The sequence below is a fragment of the Peromyscus californicus genome, unplaced genomic scaffold, assembly GCF_007827085.1.
Source record: "Peromyscus californicus insignis strain IS unplaced genomic scaffold, ASM782708v3 Scaffold_2__1_contigs__length_46816999, whole genome shotgun sequence".
NCBI classification, from domain to species: domain Eukaryota; kingdom Metazoa; phylum Chordata; class Mammalia; order Rodentia; family Cricetidae; genus Peromyscus; species Peromyscus californicus.
The window spans coordinates 37,859,405-37,883,815 of record NW_026294540.1 but is presented as its reverse complement, the minus strand read 5'-3'; the positions used below and the strand labels follow the sequence as shown (position 1 = coordinate 37,883,815).

The following is a 24,411-nucleotide window of genomic DNA, read 5'->3' as shown; positions in this document are numbered from 1 at the left end:
CTCTGCAGACAACAAGCACACACGTGGAGCACAGACCCACACAGATGAAAGTTAAAGTATCTACACATCCATGCACATCAGAAGTAAACAAAAGTAAAAAAAAAAAAAAAAAAAAAAAAAAAATTAAAGAACTGAGAAGCCCCAAGGGAGCAATAAGGAAAGAACAGGCATGCCAAGACCCTGTAGAACCTTCAGGAAGTCACTGGCCCCAAAGTCGGCACAGGCGACACAGGCCTTCAAAGAAAAGCTAGCCTTACGGTTTCTCAGCTCGGTGGTGAGGATGTGCTTGGCAGCAATGAGAAGCTCCTTCCTGAGGTGCGCAGTCTCCGCTGGGCAATTGGAAAGCAACTGTAGCATGCCTTTCACCATCTGCTGAGAGTACTTGGTCACTAGCTCCTGTCACAGCAAGGAAGACAACAGTTACACTTGTGTGGGAGGTGGCAGAGACACCAAGTCCTACTAAGCAGTACCACCCAAAAGGTTTCAGTGTGGACATGTGTTTGCACAAAGGCATGCAGCCAGTGTCATTCTGAAAATATGACAGCATGGACAGATGGCCTTTCATGTGGTGTAAGTGTGGATGCAGTGTTTGTAATGCTTTACTGTTTTACAAATTTCCATAGTGAATATGCATTATTCCAGTAGAGAGAAAATAAATGCTAAAGACTGTTTAAAAAATATTCAGGGTGGGAGCTGGAGAGATGGCTCAGGGGTTAAGAGTGCTGCCTGCTCTTCTAGAGGTCCTGAGTTCAATTCCCAGCCACCACATGATGGCTCACAGCCATCTATAATGAGATCTGGTGCCCTCTTCTGGCGTGCAGGCGTTCCCACATGCAGAACATGTGATAAATCTTAAATAGAAAAATTTAAAAAAAAAAAAAAATTCAGGGCTAGAAAGATCTCTGTGAGACCACCCTGGTCTACCTAATAAGTTCCAGGCCAGTCAAAGCTACATAGTAAGACACTGGCTCAAAAATCAATCAGTCCTCTTAGTCATCCTACTAACATGAGTTGAGACTGACAGAGACTGGCGGGGACGATTCTGAGGAGCTCTCAACAGTCTCTTCCTGACTCAACACCAAGGGACAAAAGCTTCAGTTATCTGGTCCTGGTGGTCAATGCCCACAATCCAGCACTCTGGAGATTAAGGATCATGGGTTGAAGGCCAGGCTGGGCTACACAGTGAGACTGTAAAGTAGTTTTTATTTTAAAACAATTGTTAAACCCTTACAGAGTTCCCTGTCTCCAAAAACAAAAAGCCTTAGAAGCAAAACATAATTCCATTGCAAGAGATCAGAATTACATTTACTCCATACTTTAGAATAATTGTTGACTGCCTACCCAAAAACTTTATTAAAAATTACATAGCTTGCTAGGCAGTGGAGGTGCATGCCTTTAGTCCCAGCACTTGGGAAGCAGAGGCAGGCAGATCTCTGTGAATTCAAGGACAGCCTGATCTACAGAGTGAGTTCCAGGACAGTCAAAGCTACACAGTAAAATCCTGTCTTGAAAAACCAAAACCAAACCAAACAAAAATATTATATAGCTTAAGCCAGGTCTGATGTTAAAAGCCTGCAATTCCAGCTCTTGAGAGGCAGAGTCAGGAGGATCACTGCCAATTGGAGATCGGCCTGTTACCATAGCAAATCACGGCAACCGCGCTGTGTAGTGAGACCACATCTCAAGGAAGAAAAAGATGAGGTTGGGGGAGTAAGAGGGCTCAGGAGGTAACACCACTCGCCATGCGAGCCTGGTGACCCAAGTGAGGTCCCCAGAACCCCATTAAGGAGGAAGCAGAGAACCAGTCACACACTTACACACAACAAAATTTTAAAAAGAAAAACAAAAATGCAGCCTAAATGTGGGAGCTCAGGCCCCCTTTGCTTCCTTCTGATTGAAGAGAAGCAGTTCACTCCTGACACCTCAGCACTCCCGCCTAGTGAAAGGCGGCAGACACGAGATGCAGACACCACACCGTAGAGAACAGGCCAGGCAAAGCTATGGGGACCAAAACACACATACGGTCTGCCAGGAACCGGAGATGCCGGGCCAACACTGACTACAATTGGCACGAAACTTTAGGGGGACAGAAGCCTTCTATACGTTAACGGCTGACTGGGAGCCACGGTCAACTCAAGGACACACGCACAGAAAGTGAATTTTACTGTCTGTAAACTACAGCAACGACAGGGGGAAGAACTCAGGGAAGTGCTGCCGTGCTGGAGAATCAGAGGCCAGCTCACCAGAGCCTACAGAAACGCAGGGTGGGCACGGCAGCAGTAATTCCACCCTTGGAAGGGAGAGAGAGGATCCGGAGCAGGGTGCTGACAGGGCTAACCATACAATGAGCTCTGGGTTTGACTTTAGAGACCCTGCCTCCAAAAGAAAAAGATGGAGAGCAATCTAGAAGATTCCCTACACCAACCCCTGGCCTACATACACACATACCTGCACACATGTGCATTCATTTATAAACACATATACACACATACATCACATACAAATACACACCTACCCAAAGTGCACATGCACGTGCTTACACACAAGAATAAAAGCAAACCAAGTCTAGGAACTTACCTGGTAAATTCTGATGATATAGGCTAAAAACGACAACGTTTTGATCTGAGCTGCGATGAAGTCAGCATACAGCTCCTTGTTGTAAAGCTTATGTTGCCTGGGCAGGAATTGAATACAAGTCCAATATCAGTCCTTTAGGTGACTTGGAATTAAGCACCTACAGCAACTACTAAGCCTTGAAGTTCCCTCATTTCCATACAACCAAAAGCACCACTGCAACATAAATGCATCTACTTTTATGCAGTTTCAAATCACATGAAAGGCTCAGTGGTTAAGAGCACTTGCTGTTTACAAAGAAGCCAGGTTCCATTTCCAACATCATGTTGGACAGCTCATAAGCTCCTGAAACTATAGCTCCAGGGGGATCTGATGCCCTCTTCTGGCCTCCATGGGTACTGTACTCATGTGCACATACCCACACATAGCCATGCACACATACACAGAATTTTTAAAAATAAAAGAAAAATGCCATACCACAGCACTCCTAACTAATACGGATTTTCTATTACCCATGCTGCATGACCTGCATTCCTCAGGGCACCTGTGTGCTTAATACAAGCTCTGGGGATGGCTGGAGAGGGTCACCCCTCACCTCAGATGCTCCTCAAGTACCTCACAGTCAGAGGGGTTGCATGTCCAGAGAGGGTGTCCTTAAGGAATGCTATTTGGTTTAACACAAGGATGGATCCAGTGGGCCTGGTCCTCCCCAGCAGGGAGCCCTGGAGGTCAAGCCCACTGTCAGTTTTCTCAAGGACAGTCAGAACAAGCAATGCCTAGTGATCCTGGGGAACTTCTAAGAAGAGAGAAAACAACCTACTAGAGCATCGTTTCAACTAAGAGGCCTGCGACACGGCTCGGCAGCTAAAGGCTTCTGCTGCCAAGACTGACAACCCGAGTTCAATCCCTGGGACTCCCAAGGTGGAAGAAGAGACCTGGCTTCTGCTGTGACATGGGCATGCACACACTCACATCCACAGACACACAGAATGGACAAAACAATCATAGACACCACTACTCCAATACGAGTTTAAAGTAAGTCCAAATGCACTTGGTTTCAGCCCACTGTTAACACTCACAATTCTCACATCTCAAGAACGGGGGCAATGGCAATTACTAGTTGGAAAAAGCACCGTGGTGTCAGCTTCGTCTTGATCTGAGGATTGCTTACCTGGCTTGTGCAGAGACCTGGATCGCGATGGTATTCATGATCAAGGGCACAAACTCAGCAACGACACTGTGGATGTTCAGTTTGTACAGCTGAAAGGGAAACAGTGAAGTTCAGGGCTTTTACAGTCGTCTACCACAGAATGATCTAGCACACCACAGAGACAGCGGGATGCTCTGTGTCCACGAGCATGTGGGCTTCATGTACATCTTACTCACTGAAGGAAATCAGATATGAACTTTCACATGAAAGGGGTACACATACCTGGTACATTAGTACAACGATGATGGGCAGTTCGGCCAGGACTTTCAGTGAAAGTGATCCTCGTGGAATGATGGAATGCTGTGAGATGTAGAGAGGAGAGGGAACCATCAGCTCTGTGGCACCTACAAGTCTAGCCAGTCCCACTAGGGGACACTGAGCAGACACCCTGACACACCCTTGCAAGTGTCTGTGGAGGGTCCAAACTAAGTACATACAACTGTTACTTCACAGAAGGCAAAATCTTGCAGGGAAATCCAAACAGATTCAAATCACCTAAGAAATCTGGGGGGGTTGGGTATTTCTGTGAGGGTAGGAAGCCTGGTTTGGAGACAAGGTCTCCCTACATACTCTTGCCTGACCTCAAACTTACAGTGATCCTCCTGCCTCTGCATCCTAAATGCTGGGATTGTGAGCATGCAACACCAGGCCCAGCTGTCTGGTTTTTGAAAGAGTCTCACTGTGTAACCCAGGCTGGCCTTGACTGAATTTACTACTTAGCCAAGGTGAACTTGTAACTCATTGCAATCCTCCTGCCTCAGTCATGTACCACCACATTCAGTCTGTTTTTGAGACAGAGTTTCGTAATGTAGACTAGGCTGGCCTCAAACTCACAGATTCCCCTACCTCTGCCTCCCAAGAGCCAGCAATAAAGGTGTGTGCCATCCAGCCCAGCAACACACCCAGCTCTTAAAGCCACTATCTGACTTAAACAAACAAGAAAAACTTCCAAGAGTCCAATTTAGCCTACAGGTTTTAACAATATTTATATGCAGAAAAAATGCTTATAGTAAATCTGGGAGAGCTGAACGAGCTTATTAAGGACTCTTAAAACAAGAAGAAGGGCAGCTGCATGCATACTACCAGCGAGCAATGGACTGAGCTTTGCTTAAAATTCAGTTTGGTTCTCCTCAGCACAAGCTGAGGCCTTGTCTCAGCACAAGCACAAATGGTAAAATGCCTCCTTTAGGCTGTCACATGTGGCCCAGGCTGGCATCCAACTCGCTATGCAGCTGAGGAGGGCCTTCAACTGGGCCCACATCTCCCTAGTGCTAGGATTATAGACATGCACCAACATGCTCAGTTGACCCAGTGCTGAGGACAGAGCCTGGGGCCTTCCTGCATGCGGGCAAGCATTCTTCCAATAGACATAGGCCCCTAGCCCCAGCACAACATTCTTAACTCAGCCCCAAAAATGAGTCACGGCAAAAGGTCACCACATCTCTCCTACGTGACCAACGACACTCACATTACCTCTGCAAAGCCCGATTCACAGATTTCCAGATAAAAACAGGAAAAACAAGGTTGAGGGGAAGGTTCACCGAGTTTTAGAGTCAGGAAACCAGAGTGGGGCTGGGCCCATCCAGGTCCTCTGGCCCAGGGACTTCAATTTTACCTATAGCTCTAAAGGACTTCTAACAGCAGAATCTCTCGGCACCCATGCCTAGCCTGCTGCTCTTGCCAGCAAGAGACCCCAGGTTTCCTCGGTGGGCTGGTCTTTACGGCCAGATATCATGGGTGCCCAAGGTGGCAGGACCTCCTTGTGCCTCCAGGTTTAAGGAAAGAGAAAAGAGAAAACCAAATGGTCTAAGTTATCTCATTTCCCCCTCTATCAAATAGAGAAGTCATGGGTTTGGAGAGAGAACACAAAAAACGAGACACAGCTGTCAGCAGGAAGGGAGGAACACCCACCGTCCTGGTCTCGCTGTCCTCCCGCTCGGGATTGACCTTCACGGCAATTGTCGTGATCATACCAACCATTTCTGGTGGAGGCACTGTGTTCTCAGGGATCCCCTGAGGATTCTCAAAGTAGCGGTTCTACACAGAAAGAAGACAGAAATGGCAAACAGTGTGTCACGTGGTATTTAGTATTCCCCATCCTAAACCAGAAACCCCACCTCAGTCACTTCTTCAAACTAAAACACTCCAAACTCTCTTTGGGACAGGTGGTAAATTAATATAAACATATTATATAAATATATTAATTTATATAATAAATGAATATAAGCAATAAATTCAAACTTTAACAAAAACATACCACTACTTTTGGAAGCTCCTTGTAAATCTGTTTCACAAAATCCAAAAAGTGATGAATCTAAAACAAAACAAAACAACAAACACTTCATTTTAAGAACATACTTACAGGGCCAGTGCAGGCTTAGGGGGTAAAGGGGCTTGCTGTTCAAGCCCGACCCCTCACTGAATCCTCAAGACATGCCTGAGCTGTCCTCTGACCTCCACACATGTGCCTAGGCACACTCGCCTCCCTCACCCCACAAATACCTTTTTTAATTGACGTTAAAAGGTAAGGAATTATCAAGCAAGATACAAATGGGCAATGGATATAAAGAAACAAAAAACAAAAGAGGAAGAAGAAAAGTAAGACCCAAAGACACTGACGGATGGAACCCAGTTTTCTCTGTCAGAAATAGCCAAGGGGTGAGCGCTAAGGAACGGCCATTACACGCTCTTCAGAAACCAGGGAGTGGGGGGCTGCCTGCCCTGCCTGCCCTGCCTGCTCTCAGAGAGGAACCAGAATGGACTCTCAGCATCCATGTGTCTGGCTGCTCACAGCTGCCTACTGTAACTCCACTTCTGGGAGATCCAGCACCCTTTTCTGATCTCAGATGGCAACCACATACATGATAAACACCCATCAAGGCACACACATATTTTAAAAATGAAATTAATGAACACACGTGTTTGAGATGGCGCAAGAGTAGAGACTCTTACACCACCAAGGGAATCACACCAACCAGGCTTCCCAGAACCAGCCTGGGAACACACGTGAAGTGCTAGAACTGTACTCTGACTCAGGAACCCTGCTTCTGCAAACCTACTTAATTAAACAGCCTGATCAATAAACAAAGAATATTTGGCAATAGCCATTAAAAAGAAAATTTGAACTGGATGGCGATGGCACTCAGGAGGCAGAGGTAGAATCTCTGTGAGTTCAAGGCCAGCCTGGTCTACAGGGCAAGTTGCAGGACAGCCAGGGAAACACAGAGAAACCCTGTCTCAAAAAATAAAAAACAATGAAAAAATGGAAAAGACTTTAAATGCCCAGAATTATGATCATAAAAAGAAAATCAAGTCTAGAGAGGTGGCTCAGGGGTTCAAAGCAGTTCCTGCTCTCAAAGAACATGAGTTCAGTTCCCAGCACCCACACTGGGTGGCTTACAATCACCCATAAATCTATCTTCAATGGATATGACACCCTCTTCTGTCCTCCATGGACACCTGCACGCACGTCAATTACAGGGTAAAGAACCTGGCTCCCAAAAGCTACAGCTTGCCCAGTATCGCTCTGCTACTGGGGCTAGAGAGCTGAGATGCAAACCCAGCTCCAACTTCAGAACTCCCCTTAATCCTTACTCAAAAGAAAATGGCTGGAACTTCCAGTCCAATCACACAAGAGCATGGGCTGACCCGCCACCCTGGTCAGGTACTGCACTCTAACTACTGAGAAAATTCAGGGAGATATTTGTGCATTTGCGCAAAGAGAAATTATAAAGACGGCTCTAAAAAGAGGGAAGGTAGTGGAGTATGGAGCAGGAATATGCTCAAAGTGTGTTATGTACTTGATAAAAATGCCCTCATACAACTCTGTACAAGACAGGAAGGAGCAGGGGAAAGTAGAGGGATACAAAATCTCCCAACTACGACTCTATTTTCTACACAGTACTTGTTCAGTCAATTCAAATAAGGGAAAAGGCCAGTGAGCTCATATAAGGGAAAGGGCCAGCCAGCTCAAATAAGGGTAAGGGTCAGCAAGACGGCTCAGAAGGTAAAGGTGCTTGCCACCAAGCCTAACAATCTGAATTTGATTCCTGGGACCTATACAATAGGAGGAGAGAACCAACTACCCCAAATTGACCTCTAAATACCAAGCATGTGCCATGTCACATATGTGAACACACACACACACACACACACACACACACAGACAGACAGACAGAGACAGAGGCAGAGAGAAATAAATAAATAAATGTAATAACTTACTTCTTGCGTGATTGGTGGCCTGAACTGTTTGTGCAGCTCAATAATTATTCTTAGGCAAATAAGAACATTTTCTTCATTTTCAGTCTTTAAATAACAACAAAAAAAATCAAGTTATATTTCTGAAGACATTTTAATTTCAAGATTAAGACAAATTGTTGATGGGCATAGTGGCGCACGCCTTTAATCCTAGTACTTGGGAGGCAGAGGCAAGCAGAGCTCTTTAAGTTTAGGGCTAGCCTGATCTACACAGTGAGTTCCAGGAAAACCAAGACTACATAGTAAGACCCTCTCAAAAAACAAAAAACAGTCTAGGCATTTTCTGCATGTTTCTCTTCCTGAATCAATCAGCTTGCATTTGATTTGCTGATAAACACAGTTCCAAGATACAGAGGTCCTAGACAGAAAAAGCCACAGTCTAGATGGACCATCTGAAGAGCATCCCAACGTGTTAGCGGAACTCTGGGACAGGTGACCTAGTGTATAGGACAGAGGTAAGTCATGCCATGAATTACTGCCTCTTCTACCCTTTTGATATAGGGTCTCATGAATGCTAGGCCTGGCCTGAACTCACTACATGTCTAAGGATGACCTTGAACTCCTGTGTGCTGGGATAACAGGTGTGCTTCACCTAGCTTGGTTTGTGGTACTGAGGATGGACACCCAGGGTTTCGTGCATGCTATGAAGCACTCTACCAGCTGAGCTATATCCCCAGTCCCAAATTAACGTTGTTTTGTTTGAAACAGGGCCTTACTGTGTAGCCCTGGCTGGCTTGGAACTCACTATGTAGACCAGGCTAGCTCAAACCCACTGACAGCAGTCAGCCTCTCTCTCCCAAGTGTTGATATTAGAGGGGTGCACACCACAAGCCTGAATTGACGCTTTAATGGTTAAATGATATCCTATCTGAAACAAACACCCAAAGTGGTTCACTACTTGGAAATACAGGTCGCACATACCTGACCCCAAACCCCAGCCTGAACCGCTCTAAAACCCTAAACTCTCTGCGCACCAGACAAGGTAACGCAAGCAGGAAAACTAAGCCTGGCCTCCCATAACGTCTTTAACCGAAACACACAGATGCTGCTGCGGCAATAATTCTGGATCATCACCACCGAAACGCTGACTCCTTAAGTTTACATTTATAAAATATATTTATATTAAGAAAAAAATACTTCATAAAATTACCTTTGAGCTATCTATAGAAGGTGCCAATGATATTCTAACAAACTTCACATTCAGGTTCAGACTGTAGGCCTAAAATACCCTATTCCAAAACTCAAAATAAAGTAAAAATTCCAAACACCCATTCCCAAGTATTTGGGGTAAGGGGTGCTCAACCCATGCTCCCAAAAGACCAAGAAAAAACAATCAGCTACTGAGCAACCACCATGGACTGGACCAGGTGAGGGAGTGACCAGACACATTCTACCCTGGAGGTCACCAAGCCTCAGAGATCTTATGCAATGTGGCCAATGTGGTCAGCTAAGAACGGCAGGGCTGCGATAAAAACCCCAGACTGTCTCCTAAGGAAGCTTATCTTCTCAAGGCCCGAGGCACAACGGGATTCTAAACATGGCAAGACGGGAGAAAGCAAAAAGATTAACAAAAAACATTCACCTAGGAATCTCAGGTCTTTCTGTACATGGTGGCCCATGCCTTTAATCCCAACCACTTGGGAGGCAGAGACAGGCCAACCTGGTCTCCTTGGCAAGTTCCAGGCAGGCCAGGGTTACACAGTGAAACCTTGTCTCAAAAAGAAGAAAGGGCAAGGGGTTGGGGATTTGGCTCAGTAGAGCGCTTGCTAGCGCAAGGCCCTGGGTTCCGTCTTCAAAAAAAAAAAACAGAAGAAGAAAGGGCAGGTGTGTTGGCATACACTTTCAGTCCCAGCACTCAGGAGGCAGAGGCTGGTGAATCTCTTAATTCAAGACCAACTTGGTCTACACAGAGAGTTCCAGGTCTGCCTGGGTTACACTGTGAAACCCTCTCTTAAAAAAGGGGTCTTCAATTAAGTAGTCTTTCTTTCTGAATTAGGCAAAAACGGGAAAAAAAGAGACACTAAGAAAAATGTCACTCATTTAATCAGATCTTTAGTGAGGCGTGGACTACTACTACTGGATTTATCGTATGAAATGTTTTCAACATGGCTATTAGAAGAATTCACAAAGATTACCTCTAAAAATCGAAACATCACAGACAGAACATTTTTCGTATGAGGACGAAGATGCTCATTGGTCGGGATCCTATGAAGGATTTCAAGTACTAGCTTCCGGAGTTGCTGGCAAAGAAACACACAGGTAAAACAAAGGGAGTTCCAAACTCACTGTTTAACCTCACACACACATCACCAGCAACCGCCATCCAAGAGGGACCTAACCTTAGAAACAGACCTGCAAATGGTTCACATTGTAACCCACAGTATGTGTGCAGATCATCTTCAGAAGCCCCATCACTACGTAACAAATTAACTCTGTTGTGCTTTTTACAACCTCACCAGTACTTCAAGCACAAGATACAACTGTGAGAACAGAGTAGAATGAAACCAAAGAGCAAACACAGACTCTTAAGAGGAAAGAGAACTCGGTGGTTAGGAGCACTTCCTACTCTTGCAGAGGACAGGAGTTTATTCTCAGCACCCGTCAGGTGACTCACACCCACCTGTAACTCCAGCTCCAAAGGACCCAATGCCCACTTCTGACTTCTAAGGGACCCTGAATTCATATGTGCTCATGCACCCATACACACAGACACATAATTAATAATAAAATACATATTTTGGGCTAGAGATTGCTCAGTGGTTAAGAACACTGGCTGCTCTTCCAGAGGACCTGGGTTCTAGTCCCAGGACACACACAGTGACTCGCAACCATCTACAACCCCAGTTCTAGGGAACGCAGTACCCTTATCTGGCCTCCACAGGCCCTAGGCATGTCTGTGGTATATAAACATACATGCAGGCAAAACACCCATACACATTTTTAAAATCCTTCAAAGAGAAAAGAAAAAGCAGAGAATACAAATAACTAAAATGAGGGTTCCTCCACACTTATTTCCTGTTTTTACAAGCCCACGCTACACTATGCCTCCAAGAACCTGCACAGCAGCTCAGAACTAGGAGGCCAGTCACATAAGCTCTCAGAACGGGTACAACCTAAAAATGGTCCAGGTATCAACAAACCTCACCAGCATTACAGCAATTGTTCTCAAATTCTTTAAGAAATAAAAGCTGACAGAGAGAAAACAATGGCATAGTGAGTCCACTTTGCTTATGTGGTTAGAGGTACTGGGAGGTGAAGCTCAACTAGAGAATTAATTTTTTTTTAATTGTTCATATATATGTGCAGGTACTCCAGGAGGCCAGAGATATCAGGTCTGGCTGGCTCTAGAGTTACAGGCAGTTTTGAGCCATCTTGCCTGGGTGCTAGGAACCAAACTCTGGCCCTCTGCAAGAGTAGTACACGGACTCTTAATCACCGAGTCAGCCCTCCAGCCAAACTTAATTGGTTGATTTATTTATTATAAGTGGGCACATGTAGAGGCTAGAGAGGAAAACCTTCAGGAGTTAAGTTCCTCCCTTCTTCACGTGAGTCTCACCAGACTGAACTCAGGTCCTCAGGCTTGGTGGCCAGCACCTTTGCCTGCTGAGCGAGCTCACCAGCCTTCTTTTGTGCCCAACTGAACTAATCGAAAACACACCTCCCTAGTTGGCAGATGCAAATACCTGAACCTGCAGAAAAGAGGCTAAAGCCCAGGAGACAGTGGTCCTGAGCGGTCACCCTGCAGACAAAACCTTTTCATTCTTTGGTGACTCATGCATTCTTTGATTTGATTATGTCGTTTTGATTCATTTTTACATCTGATCCTCAGTGTGCCATTTTTCTTTCCCTGCTATTGTGAACAGATTACCTGGGCTGGCTTCTCCTGAAGAAACTGGACTTCTCCATCTTGAAGAAATGTAAGAAATCGAGGGATGATATGTTCCAGAAATGTAGAATACTGAGGAGATGACGTGACATTCTAGTTGGCAGTTAAAAAAAGAAAAGCATAGTAAGTTACGTGTTTATTTTCATTTTAAATTTATATAACAATCTCAAAAAAAAACCCACAAAGTTTTCTGTTTGTTTTTGTTTTTAAATTTATGCTTGCACCTATACGAGTTTTTATGTGCACCACATGCACCCAAGTTTCCAAGGAGGCCACAAGAAGGCACTGGGTCCCTGAAACTGGAGTTAGAAGCCACTGTAAGCAGAACCAAAGCCAGGTCCTCTGCAAAGGCTGTAAACACTCTTAACCATGGAGACATCTAAGCATTTCTAGACCTGACAGTAATTCCCAATGCTTTCAGATGCTTCTGAGATAACATCATGTTAAAGAAATTCAGATCTGAAATCTAATAAAGAGAATTAAGCACTAAAATTTACTGTTAAAATTGGGTATGGTAGGGGTAGTGGAGATGGCTCACAAGTTAAGCTTTTGGCCTTTTTCTTCTTCTGGTAACTAAATTTGGTTCCCAGCACCCATGGCAGGTAGATAACATCTGCCTGTAACTCCAACTTGAGGGGATTCAACATCCTCTTCTGGACTCACAGGTATCCACATACACATGATACACAAAAAGACACACACACACATCCACATGTGGCCATGCCAAGTTAGCTACACAACTCAATGGCAGAGCATTTGCCTGGCAGGCCTCAGGTTCTGGGTTGGATTCCCAGCATACACAATTGCTTGCATTCCTCCCAATGTTCACCACAACACAATTCATAAGAGTCAAGAAACCAGAGCAAAGGAGCGTCCATTAAATAATGATTGGTTCAAGAAAACGTGGTACATAAATACAGCCTTAAAAAATGTGGCCGGGCGGTGGTGGCGCACGCCTTTAATCCCAGCACTCGGGAGGCAGAGCCAGGCGGATCTCTGTGAGTTCGAGGCCAGCCTGGGCTACCAAGTGAGTTCCAGGAAAGGCGCAAAGCTACACAGAGAAACCCTGTCTCAAAAAACCAAAAAAAAAAAAAATAATAAATAAAAAAATAAAGGATCTAGAAGGATTCTGAATAGTTTCTCCATAAAGAGAGAGTGTTTTGAGAAGACATGTTTCACCTGACCTAAACACTGTACAATGTGCACAAGGGTCAAAACACAACCTGGCACACCATTCTATAGATACACCATTTTATAAGGCATTTAGGGTTGGCAAGATGGTACAGTGGGTTGAGGACCTTCTCAAGACGCAATCCCCGGGACCCACGTGATACGAAAGAACATTCCTGCAAATTATCCTCTGACTTCCATATGCAAACTCCAGGTACACACATAAATGTAATTTGAACAAGAGTAATTAAGTAAATAAATAAATAAATTTGAACGAAGAAAAAAAATGCCAATGCTCTGGAAAATACTGAATATTCAAGGCTGACCTTCAAAGCCAGTCAGCAAAGTATAGTAGTGCATGCCTGTAACCTAGCACAAGGATGAGGCAGGAGGACCATGAGTTAGAGGCTACTCTTTGCTACAAAGCCAGACACTGTATCAAGGGGAGAGGGGGATCATTTAGGTCTTCACTTAGAAGAAACACTCATAAACATCCAACAAATTATCTTTTTAAAACACTAACGTATTAGCCACGAAGGGTGGTAAAACCCTTTAATCCCAGCACTGGAGAGGCAGAGGCAAGCAGATCTCTTGAGTTTCAGGCCAGTCCCCTCCATAATGAGTTATAGACCAGTCAGGGCTACAGAAAGAGATACTGTCTCAAAAAAGATAAGACTTTTAAAGCAGCCATTATAAAGTCAATAGGTACCACATAACGATGAACCACACATGACAGTGGTCCTGTAAAATCCTAAAGGAGCCAAAAAAAAAAAAAAAAAAAAAAAGTCATATCTATCACCTGGTGATGTCACAGGCATCACAGCATCAAGGGCAATGCACGTTTTTGTGGCAGGGGGATGTCAACAAGTCCCCACTGCCTCTCAGATAAAAGCATAGCACATGACATTATGAGCAGCGCTTAAAGTCAAAGAGCAAACCACCTTGTTACGGTCTCTATATTAACTCCACCAGGCTTTTTTAGCTTCTTTTCCTTTTAAAGACATACTGGATGTGAGATTCATTACCACACATGATTTGGTGGGGTGTGAACAATGGAAGCCCTCAGAAATGCAGTACCTGCCTTTTGTCCAGGCAACTACCGTGGATATATCTGAGCCAACAGCTATGGAACAAGCCACTGTATCTTCAAGTTCACCTGCATTAAACATGGTGAAGGCCTACTTCTTTGAGGTATGGGTCTTCTGTTGGTCAGAGAACTAAAGCTTGACTCTACACAAGGCCTCATTCAAATGTTCCTTGTTTTGCAGTTTGGTGCAGATGAACATAATAACCTGGCCAGCATGAACTCTGGCCACTGTGCCCTGGGGCTTCCCAAAGGCATATCTTCATCTTCCTGGAGCCAAGGCTGAAACTGGAGATATGACATCTGCAAGAAAATTGCCTTGAAAGCCCCTCAGGGCAACCCAGAGCACCAGGCTGCCTAAACTCCCAAGGAGGTGGCTGTGTGCAATCCTCACACTCCATGCTCCATGTCCCCTCCAGGAAAGGAATTTGGGTCTGCTCAACTGGCTACAGACTTTTTCCATTTTTGGAGACAGAGTCTCATGACGTTGCCCTACTGGGATAAATGGGCACATACCACAGGCACATATCAAATAATGATCACATATATCATTACTTGAATGTATGAATCTTTAAATGCCACTGTCAAACAGTCTGCTGTGTTACACACTGGCAGCAGCCACATATATTTTGTGTTCACTACATTTTGATCATATTAAGAGGCAGGCTGGAGAGACTAGCCACGGAGCAGCACCACACAGTAAGAGAGCCAATTCCTTCAAGCTGTCCTCTAGTCTCTACACATGTGCCATGGCATACAAGCCTGTGCATATACTTGCACATGCACACACAGGTACAAGTGTAATCTTTTTAAGAGGCTAACATTGCCTAACTGACCTATCCCATCTGTCTGTGTAAGGGTACTTACTCAATGATGCTCAAATAACAAAACTGCCAAATGACACAATTCCCAAAATGTATCCCAGTCATTAAATGCCTGGTTGTTCAAAAAGTGAAACTAAGCCCGCAGTGGCGCACGCCTTTAGCCCCAGCACTCGGGAGGCAGAGGCAGGCGGATCTTTGTGAATTTGAGGCCAGCCTGGGCTACAGAGTGAGTTCCAGGACAGGCTCCAAAGCTACACAGAGAAACCCTGTCTCGAAAAACCAAAAAAAAAAAAACAGAAAAGAAACCAAAAGAAAAAGACAGTGTGTAAACAATAGGGAATACGCAGAGAAATGAAATCTAAAGAACACAACGGAAAGCCTAGAACTAAAAGTAAAGTGACTTTAAAAACATGGAGAAGTAAACTGAAAATGAAAAGTTTGGAGGTGGCAGTATCCCTAAAGATAGATCAAGAAAGCAGGAGAGACGGCTCAGCCATTAAGAGGGCTTACTATTCTTGCACGGGACCTGGACTGACTTTCTTACACCTACATGGCTTCTCACAAGCACCTTAACTCCAGGGACTGACTTTCTTCTGGCCTCCACAGGCACTGCATGTATGCTGGGCACATGCACACACCTGGGCATTCATACAAATACACATAAAATGAAAGAGCTTTTTTGTTGTGGTGGGTGTGGTTGTTGTTTTTAAGATCAATCAGTATTTTCCAGTGTAAAAACAAATCAAAGACCAATTGCAGACAAAGTCTAGGAGATCTGTGGAACAATATAAAATCGTACAAATACAAGAAACTCAGATAAGCAATCACCTGAACATAACAAATCACAACATAAACTTGAATGCATTCAGGTGAAAACATGTAAAGAGGCCCCTTTTAAAAAATAAAAATGCCACAGCATAGCAGCTAAAACAGAGCCAACATTCCTGAACACGACACTGAGAATGCCACCAGGAAGGTGAGCAATATTCTGCACAAAGTTTCAAATTCCTGTTTTGAAATACCATCAGTTGCACCGATTCTATGGGGCATGGGAAATGGCTCAGAGGGTAAAGACGCTTATTGCCAAGCCTAAGGAAGAACCCACGCTATAGAAGGCAAGTTGTTCTCTGAGCTCTACATGCAACTCATGGCATGTATGTGCCCAAACACATAGACACACAAAATAAGTAAATGTTTAGGGAGAAAAAAAAGACTTCTTTCCAAACACTTTCACACTATATCCCAGGCTGGCGCTGAGCTGGACACACAGCCCAGGCTGGCGCTGAGCTGGACACACAGCCCAGGCTGGCGCTGAGCTGGACACACAGCCCAGGCTGGCGCTGAGCTGGACACACAGCCCAGGCTGGCGCTGAGCTGGACACACAGCCCAGGCTGGCGCTGAGCTGGACACACAGCCCAGGCTGGCGCTGAGCTGGACACACAGCCCAGGCTGGCGCTGAATAATTACTGCCAATTTTCCTGCTTCAGCTTTCCCACTGCTGGAGTTACAGGAGTATGCTATCACAGGCTAGCCTTTGTTATCAGTGACCTCTGAGTCAGTAACAATAAAAGGGTCTGACAGGGCTGGAGCGATGGCTCAGCAGTGGAAGTGCTTGCCACATGAGCCTGAAGGCCCGAGTTCAATACCCAGAGCCTAGGTAACGGTGAAGACGGGAGGAGAAACCATCCCAAAGTGGAGCTCTGACCTTCACGTGCGCGCTGCAGCGCTTCTGTACCCCCTCCCACCGCAAGAAGTAACGACCACTAAACAGAACTTTTAGAAAGACCGACAAAAGAGCTGGCAAGATGACTCGGCGGGCCAAGGGTCGGTCACCCAAATCGGCAAGCTGGACAACCTGAGTTTGATACCCAGAACCCATGTAAAGGCAGGAGAGAACCACTCCACGCAAACACTGTGGTGGCATGTGCACCCCCACACCCCACACATCTTACACACAACAATAGTAATAAATAACACATTTAAAAAATATTGATGTGAAAATAGGAGAAAACAAAGAAAACTGCAGGGCCATCAAAATGGCCCGAGGTCAGTCCCTAGGCCCACATGATGGAAGAAAGAAGAGAGTCCCTTAGACTGTCCTGTGACCAGCACGCAGCACCATGGCATGTACAGGCAAATACACAGACACGAAATAAGTGTAATTTAAAAAAAAAAAGCAAAGCATAAAAGTCATACCTCAAAGTTTTCACTAACTTCCTGCATCATTTTCAACTTGGTTTCATCGGCTGTAAATGGCAAAAACAAAACAAAACAAAACAAAACCAAAAAAAACGATCAGGTCATTGAAACTGCCTTAAGGAGGCTTTAAAAAAAAAAAAATCACTGGATTGAAGAGAAGCAATCAGATCTTATCAGTTTGACTGTCACAGCCTGGAAGATGGCACATGGCTAGGTCCCTACCATCAGTCACACACACCCATCCTCACAGACTCACGTGTGCATGCACAGACAAGGATACACACACACACAGGCACGCGCACACACACTCGTGCCTCTTTGGGGCTCCAGCATTATTGCTCATCACTTTGCTTCTCCACAAGGTAGAAAGGGGGAGACCAAGGACAAACATTAAGGTTGCTATTTATCCCCACGTGTCAAAAAGAATCACTCACGTGTATTTACATCCGTGAGAGCTGCCACGAACTGAAGGTATTTCTTCATCAGAGTGGTTTGGTCAACCACCGTGGCCCCCTGGGTTGCAACAAATGCCATCTTTCTTCTGAGTCTGTTTCTTTCTCAAAACTAAAATACCAAGCCCATGGGTTCACCCAGTCTGTGAAAAGAAACATCCAATTAGCAGCTTTCTAGGGCACAGGCGTATAACCTGTGAAAGATTTTACCCAAGCACCTTCTAAAATTCCATTCATTTATTTATTCTCTGGGGGAGACCCCTGTGCCTCCACAGATGTGTCAGAGGAATTGCACTTCCAGGGAATCGAACTCAGGTCATCATGGGTCGTGCTAGAAATTTTTACCTGCTGAGCCATCTCACTTCCCCTCCCCTAAATGATTGTGCAGTAATCCAGATTATAATACAGTTCTCTACAGGTTGTTTCTGATTGTTTTGGACATACTGTTTCAATATAAAGTTTACCCAAATCCATTGTTTAAACATTGTTTTTTAACATGAACGGTTTTCTTTCCCATTATATAACCTTCTTTCCCCAAGCCAGCAGCTGGCAAACATTTTGTATAAAGAGCTGTAGAGAATAGAGGGAGAGCTAGGGCTGGGGCTCAGGGAGATAGATAGGGTTTGCCTAACATGTTTATGAAGCCCTAGGTTTGACCCCCAGCAATACATAAAGCAGAGTTGGTAATACCAACACTTGAGAGGCCCAGAGAGGAGCCTGGGATACATGAGACACTATCTCCAAGTGTGTATGTGTGTGTGTGTGGGGGGGGGGTAAGCCAGAGAGCTAGACAGTAAATTGGTTTGGTTTTGTTTTGTTTTACGAGACAAGGTTTCTCTGTTTAGTTTTGGTGCCTAGCTTGTTCTGTAGACCAGGCTGGCCTTGAACTCACAGAGATCCGCCTGCCTCTGCCTCCCAAGCGCTGGGATTAAAGGTGTGCGCCACCACCACCCGGCTAATATTTTAGTCTTTGTAGCTATGCAATGACCCAGTTCTTCCGTATTCAGGAAGGAGTTACAAATGTCTAGATGAATGACAACAGCTGCGTCCAATAAAACTATTCGTGAATGCTGAAGTGTGAGTTCCATATGATTTGGGCTCATCATGAAACACTATTCATCTTCAACACCTCTTCCAAGCCACTTTTTAAAAATATAAAAAACAGCTGGACATGGTGGCAAATGCTTTTAATTCTAGCACTCAGGAGACAGGCCAGCCTGGTCTACATAGTGAGTTGCAAGCTAGCCAGGGCTACATGATGAGACCATGTCTCAAAAGAAAAAACATACACTGTGGTAGAGAGCCCTTGTCCTGGGTTTTATCGGCAACACTGCATAAATTATTAAGTAAATAAGTAAGCCATTTTCCTAAGCATTACCTCCAAGACTGTGAAGTGCCCAGACAGCTGTGGATTTTATCTACAGCTGAGGCACAAAACACACTCAAAGAATGCATCTTCTTCTTCTTACTATATTTACTTATTGGGGTTGAAGGAGGCGTGTGCAGCATGGGGACTTGTGGAAGGCCCTTCCTTCTGTCCACCATGCGGGTCTCAGGGATCGAACTCAGGTCATCAGGCTTGGCTGCAAACACTTTTACCCAAAGAACCATCTCACTGGCCCCAAAGGATGCTTTAAGGGCACCTCACTGAGTTGGAAACAGGCTGCCGACCCCTAGCTCATAATGTAAAGGTGCCTGCTGCCAAGCCTGGAGAAATGACTTCATACCTATGCCCCCACAGGCTGGAAGGACTGACTCCCACGGCCGTCCTCTAACTTCCACATACATACCCAACACACATACACATACAAATACATGAATGTTAAAAATAAATAAGAATAGCTGAGCATGGTGGAGTACACCTTTAATCCTAGCACTCAGTTCCAGAACAGCAAGGCCTACATAATATCATAATATCAGAGACCCTGTTTGTAGGGAGAAAATGAAAAACTAGGAATACTGTCAGCCTTGCTACCGTGACTTGGCTAAACTCTTGCCTTTCCCTATCACAGCCCGTCCTCCAAACACGCTGGAGGGCCCTCACACCCAAGGCCTGCTAACTAGACTCAGGGTCACAGCCTTCTCTTAAGAACAGAGAAGCCCCAGTCCTGCCCAACTTTTTATCTAACTTTCCTGCTGTGAGGTGGTGTCGTGAAACTCGGGTAGGAGGAGCTGGCTGAGGTAGGGATGGTCTTGATACTTGATCCTTCAGCACCCGCACCCCTGACAAGCCTGTGTACCACCACCCCAGGTTTAGGAGGTTCAGGGGAATAGAATCCAGGGTCTTTGGTATGCCAGGCGGGCTTTCTATCCTCTGAGCTATAATCCCAACATCTGCGCAGACTTTTGCGACACTTAATCCCCTTTTTATATGCCACTCATTAAATGTGCCATTTCCAAACCCCCACCCAGGCTTCCCAGCGGCCTGGCCTCGCTTTCCCCTGGGCTAAGACCCTGACATCAGGGGAAGACCCTATTTCGCCTGCGGACTCCGGAAGGAGGTTCTGAACTTTCCCGGAGGCTGAAGGCTCCGGCCTGGATGCCCATGATCCCACGGAGTCCCCACCCAGGTAAGGAAAAGGCAAACGGCCCCACAGTCCGCTGTCCTCCGTCGGGTCCGCCCCGCCCACGACGCTCGACTGGCTTGACACCGTGCCGCCAGGCCGCCAGGGGGCGCTGCAGCCGCCGCTACCTTCACTCTCAGCGTCTGGCCCGGAGAGCCAGGTGCCTGCGTGGAGGCCCGCAGATGCCAGGATGGCTTTAGTAGGGCGCCGCAGCCCCCGCGACTCCTCACTCAATCCCTTCCCGTCGCAAACGGCCTTCGGGTTCCCTCCTTTTGTCGCCGGTCCTTCCCGGGACTCTCAGCGACCGCCCCCCAAGCAGGCCGCTGAGCTACGGCGAGCGCCGAGGGCCAATCCCCGCGGCCGCTAGCGCTGCGCGTCCCGCTGTCTGCTCCAGCGCAGCCGGGCACCGCGGAGGACTAAACACTGCAGTGGGGTAGATCCAGCCAAACAGAGCTCCCGTGGGGGGCCTTAAGGATCTCGGTCCTGCTGGGACGGCCTTCTCCGCCCCTCTATGGAGCCGTCGCGCTGCACCGACCTCTCCCCCACACCTGAGACACGCACATCCGCGCGTGCATCTCCCGGGGTCGTTCGCCCGCCTGCCCCGCGCTTACCGGGACTTGCCAGCTAGCCTCCCGTATCCGGCCCCGAGTGTCCGAGAACTCTCGCTGCCGACGCCGCTGCTACTCAGCGCTCAGTCCCGCCCCTACTTAAAGCCGCGGCGTCCGCCCACCGAGCACTAAGCCTGGGTGCACCGCCCCCAAGTGGGTGCGGCCTGGGCGGGCGGCCGGGCAGGGAGGGGCGTTTGCCGCCTGGGTGGGCGAGCTGTCCTTTTAAATCGTCGCCTTAGGGTGACCTCGCTGCGGAACACCCAGGCCTGGGGGGGCTGTGGGCTGCTGCAGCTTCAAGATTCGTGATCTCTGAGTCCCTGACCTCGCAGGGGCCAGGCTGAAAGGTGATGGACACCCGAAATACCTATCCAGTTGGTCCGCAGTTAGACTGAGTGTGTGTGTGGCCTTTAGGGCTGGACTTCCCTTCCCTGAGGTGTCTTTTTTTCCTCTTCCTGCAATGCGGGGTGTTGAACTTAGGGCCTCACATACACTAGGCCGAAGCTCTACTACTGATCTATATTCTCAGCCGCTTGAGAATCTTCGTAGTTCGTGCAAGCGGGAAGAGGCAAGGAAGGCATTTGGGAATGTTGCAGATAGATTGATACCCACCCTGTTAGCTTGTTCTGCAGCTAGGCCACCCCGAGACAACCGTAATGGTCCTGCTTGTAGCTGATGTCCTCCATCCAAGACAAAATTAGAACTAGACAGGCCTCAAGCCAGACCAAAGCAATAAAGAAACATAGTGGAGGAAAGGGGGAAATGAATCCTGTGATATCCAGATGAGGCGGCAGAAGCTGATGAAGAGGCCTTGCTTTATAAGGGACGAGAACTATCAATTCTCCACTACCGAGTGGGTTCTGTGACAGCCACTGACAGTGGAGAGAGCTCGGTAACCATAGTTACCGAGGGTTTTTTTTTTTTTTCTTTTTTTTTTTTTTTGGTTTTTCGAAACAGGGTTTCTCTGTGTAGTTTTGGTGCCTGTCCTGGAGCTCGCGCTGTAGACCAGGCTGGCCTCGAACTCACAGAGATCCGCCTGGCTCTGCCTCCCAAGTGCTGGGATTAAACGCCCGGCTTAGTTAACCGAGTTTTGATGAACCACGTAAATGACGGCTGTTCTACCTCCAGGTTCCTTGTATTTACATCCTGCAACTTCCTGGGCCTACTCTGAAACCTGGAACCACCAGGGTCTTTGTGTTCTGATCCTAAATTGATACATTTTCGCACTTGATAATAAACAGAGCTTGCTGTGCCTGCAAAAAATAACCTCGGGGTTAAGACGGCCCTTTGAAAACATGCTCCAGGATTTGTCTATTGTTGCCACAAAAAAACTAGCTGTAGCCGAACCCCTGGCAAGGTGGGAAATTGTTTCTAATGACATCCCCACCCCACCCCCACACACACACACTGCAGGAAATTGTCTGTTTACAAATAAAGTCTATGCCATGACAACTTCCAAAACTTACAGGTCCAAAGTTTGAGAGGGGCTTAAAGAAGGGATCATCAAATCAGTGCCCTGGGAGTTGTTTTGTATCATTTGGGAGACAGAAAAAAACCAGGTAGGAGTCGGTGAGATTGCTGAGTAGATTGCTCACAGAGTTGTAGCTCAGAAGGTACAATGCTTATCCAGCACATAGGAAGCTCTGGGTTTCATTCTAAACTTGCTCTTGCCTGTCATCTCAATGCTTTGTAGGTGAAGTGTTGCAAGGCAGTTACTTCCCTCAGGGCACTTCATGTTTATCCCATTGCTGCCTTGGAGTAGAAAGTACTGGAAGAGCTCAGGACCTGAGTTTGAGTTAGAACTCTGGAACCGTGTGAAGGAAGGAGAGAACTGATTCCACAAAGTTGTCCTCTGACTTTCACAGGGGTGCCCTCACATGCTCACACATACAGGCATCATGTACACACACAGTAATAAACAAATAAATAACATTCATTTACGTAAGAAAAACAGCAGACGTGGTGGTACACACCCATAATCCCAGCTCTTGGGAGACAGAGAAGGACAATCTCTGTGAATTTGAGGCCAGCCTGGTCTACCTAGTGAGAGCCTGTCAAGAAAGGAAGGGAGGAAGAGAGGGAGGGAGGAAGGGAGGAAGGAAGAAAGATGGTCCTCTTATGGGACTCCTAACAGTGGGAACAGGGTCTGTCTCTGACTCTTTTTAATGGCTTCTATGACCCTACTCCTCATACTGGGTCACCTTGCCCAGCCTTAATACATGAGGTGATTAGTCTTACTGCAACTTGATATGCCATGTTTTATTGATACTCATGGGAGACTTGTCCTTTCCTGGGTAGAGACAGAAGAGGATGGGTGGGGGTGGGAGTGAGGGACAGGGTGGAGAGGATGGGGTGGGGGGGGGAGGCTGCAGCTGGGATGTAAAATAAATAGATGAATTTTTAAAAAAAGGAAAAACAGGCCGGGCGGTGGTGGCTCACGCCTTTAATCCCAGCACTCGGGAGGCAGAGTCAGGCGGATCTCTGTGAGTTCGAGGCCAGCCTGGGCTACCAAGTGAGTCCCAGGAAAGGTACAAAGCTACACAGAGAAACCCTGTCTCGAAAAACCAAAAAAAATAAAATAAAAAAATAAAAGGAAGCCGGGCGGTGGTGGCGCACGCCTTTAATCCCAGCACTCGGGAGGCAGAGTCAGGCGGATCTCTGTGAGTTCGAGGCCAGCCTGGACTACCAAGTGAGTTCCAGGAAAGGCGCAAAGCTACACAGAGAAACCCTGTCTTGAAAAACCAAAAAATAAAAAATAAAAGGAAAAACAAAGCAAATCTATCTTCGATAAATTCCAGCTTAATTGCATATCATACATATCTATAATTGGTTTTAGCTCTAACATTGGCAAAACCTCCTCTCTTCCTTAATGGTACAGTTTTACCAAAGTAATTTCGCCTTGTTAGGGTTTTGCTTGTTTGTCTTCTGAATTCCAGGTTAGGAACAGGGTCAACATCATCCCTATTAGGTAAATTAAATCAAGCCTCTCCTCTGCTTAAAACCTACAAAGACTTTGCAGCCCATCAAGATGTTCTGGGCCTGCCTGCCTGCCTGCCACACAACCCTGGCAGATCACCTTTCAGCTACTGGGGTCTTGCTGTGCTTGATGTCCACTGTTCCTCTCTTAGGTCCTTTGAAGCTCAGCTGCCGGTCTGGAATGTTCTTTCCTCAGAGGCACTGCGTCTTGCTCAACTGAAACATCACTGATTGGACTCAGGAGGTAGAAGGGCTGTCTAGCACGTAGGCAGTCCTGGATTTCATCCCAAACTTGCTCTAGCCTGTCATCTCAATACTTTGTAGGTGAAGTGCTGCAGGGCAGTTACTTCCCTCTGGGCATAATATGTTTACCTCATTGCTGCCTTGGAGTAGAAACTACAGAGACCAGTAGCCATGTCAATCAGAAAGGGACAAGGAGACCTAGCCAGGTTTATGGTAATGTGAATGCAGCTGTTGACACTCCTCAGTAGAAACAGGAGCGGGAGGGCCACAAGACCCTCTCTCCTCCTGTACACCCCCAACGGCAAGTGATCTTGGGATCTATTTTTTTTTTTTTTTTTTTTTTTTTTTTGGTTTTTCGAGACAGGG

The 24,411-nt window shown here is 46.4% G+C and overlaps 1 protein-coding gene and 2 non-coding genes across 13 annotated transcripts in view; all 3 read right to left on the bottom strand.

The window, feature by feature from the left end:
- The window catches only part of Trrap (transformation/transcription domain associated protein), a 97,249-nt gene extending 76,176 nt beyond the window's left edge, over positions 1–21,073 (bottom strand). For 3 of the 11 annotated variants that reach the window (XM_052754422.1, XM_052754427.1, XM_052754424.1), the window contains exons 1-12: positions 20,833–21,072; positions 17,640–17,800; positions 17,203–17,252; positions 11,910–12,020; positions 10,177–10,281; positions 8,006–8,089; positions 6,042–6,098; positions 5,696–5,821; positions 4,007–4,084; positions 3,746–3,834; positions 2,578–2,674; positions 258–396 (exon numbers count right to left, since the gene is read on the bottom strand). In XM_052754422.1, coding sequence (XP_052610382.1) covers positions 258–396; positions 2,578–2,674; positions 3,746–3,834; positions 4,007–4,084; positions 5,696–5,821; positions 6,042–6,098; positions 8,006–8,089; positions 10,177–10,281; positions 11,910–12,020; positions 17,203–17,252; positions 17,640–17,739 — 1,036 coding nt within the window. In that variant the 5' untranslated portion in view covers positions 17,740–17,800; positions 20,833–21,072. Of the gene's footprint in view, positions 1–257; positions 397–2,577; positions 2,675–3,745; positions 3,835–4,006; positions 4,085–5,695; positions 5,822–6,041; positions 6,099–8,005; positions 8,090–10,176; positions 10,282–11,909; positions 12,021–17,202; positions 17,253–17,639; positions 17,801–20,349; positions 20,475–20,832 lie in introns of those variants that run through there. The other 8 variants (XM_052754430.1, XM_052754431.1, XM_052754432.1 and 5 more) reach the window with 5 other exon arrangements.
- Positions 14,494–14,633, bottom strand: LOC128121148 (small nucleolar RNA SNORA70). Its single transcript, XR_008222091.1, has one exon. It is a non-coding gene; the product is annotated as a small nucleolar RNA SNORA70 (small nucleolar RNA).
- On the bottom strand, positions 17,362–17,562 carry LOC128121158 (small nucleolar RNA ZL1). Its single transcript, XR_008222101.1, has one exon. It is a non-coding gene; the product is annotated as a small nucleolar RNA ZL1 (small nucleolar RNA).
- Positions 21,074–24,411: the final 3,338 nt, after the last annotated feature.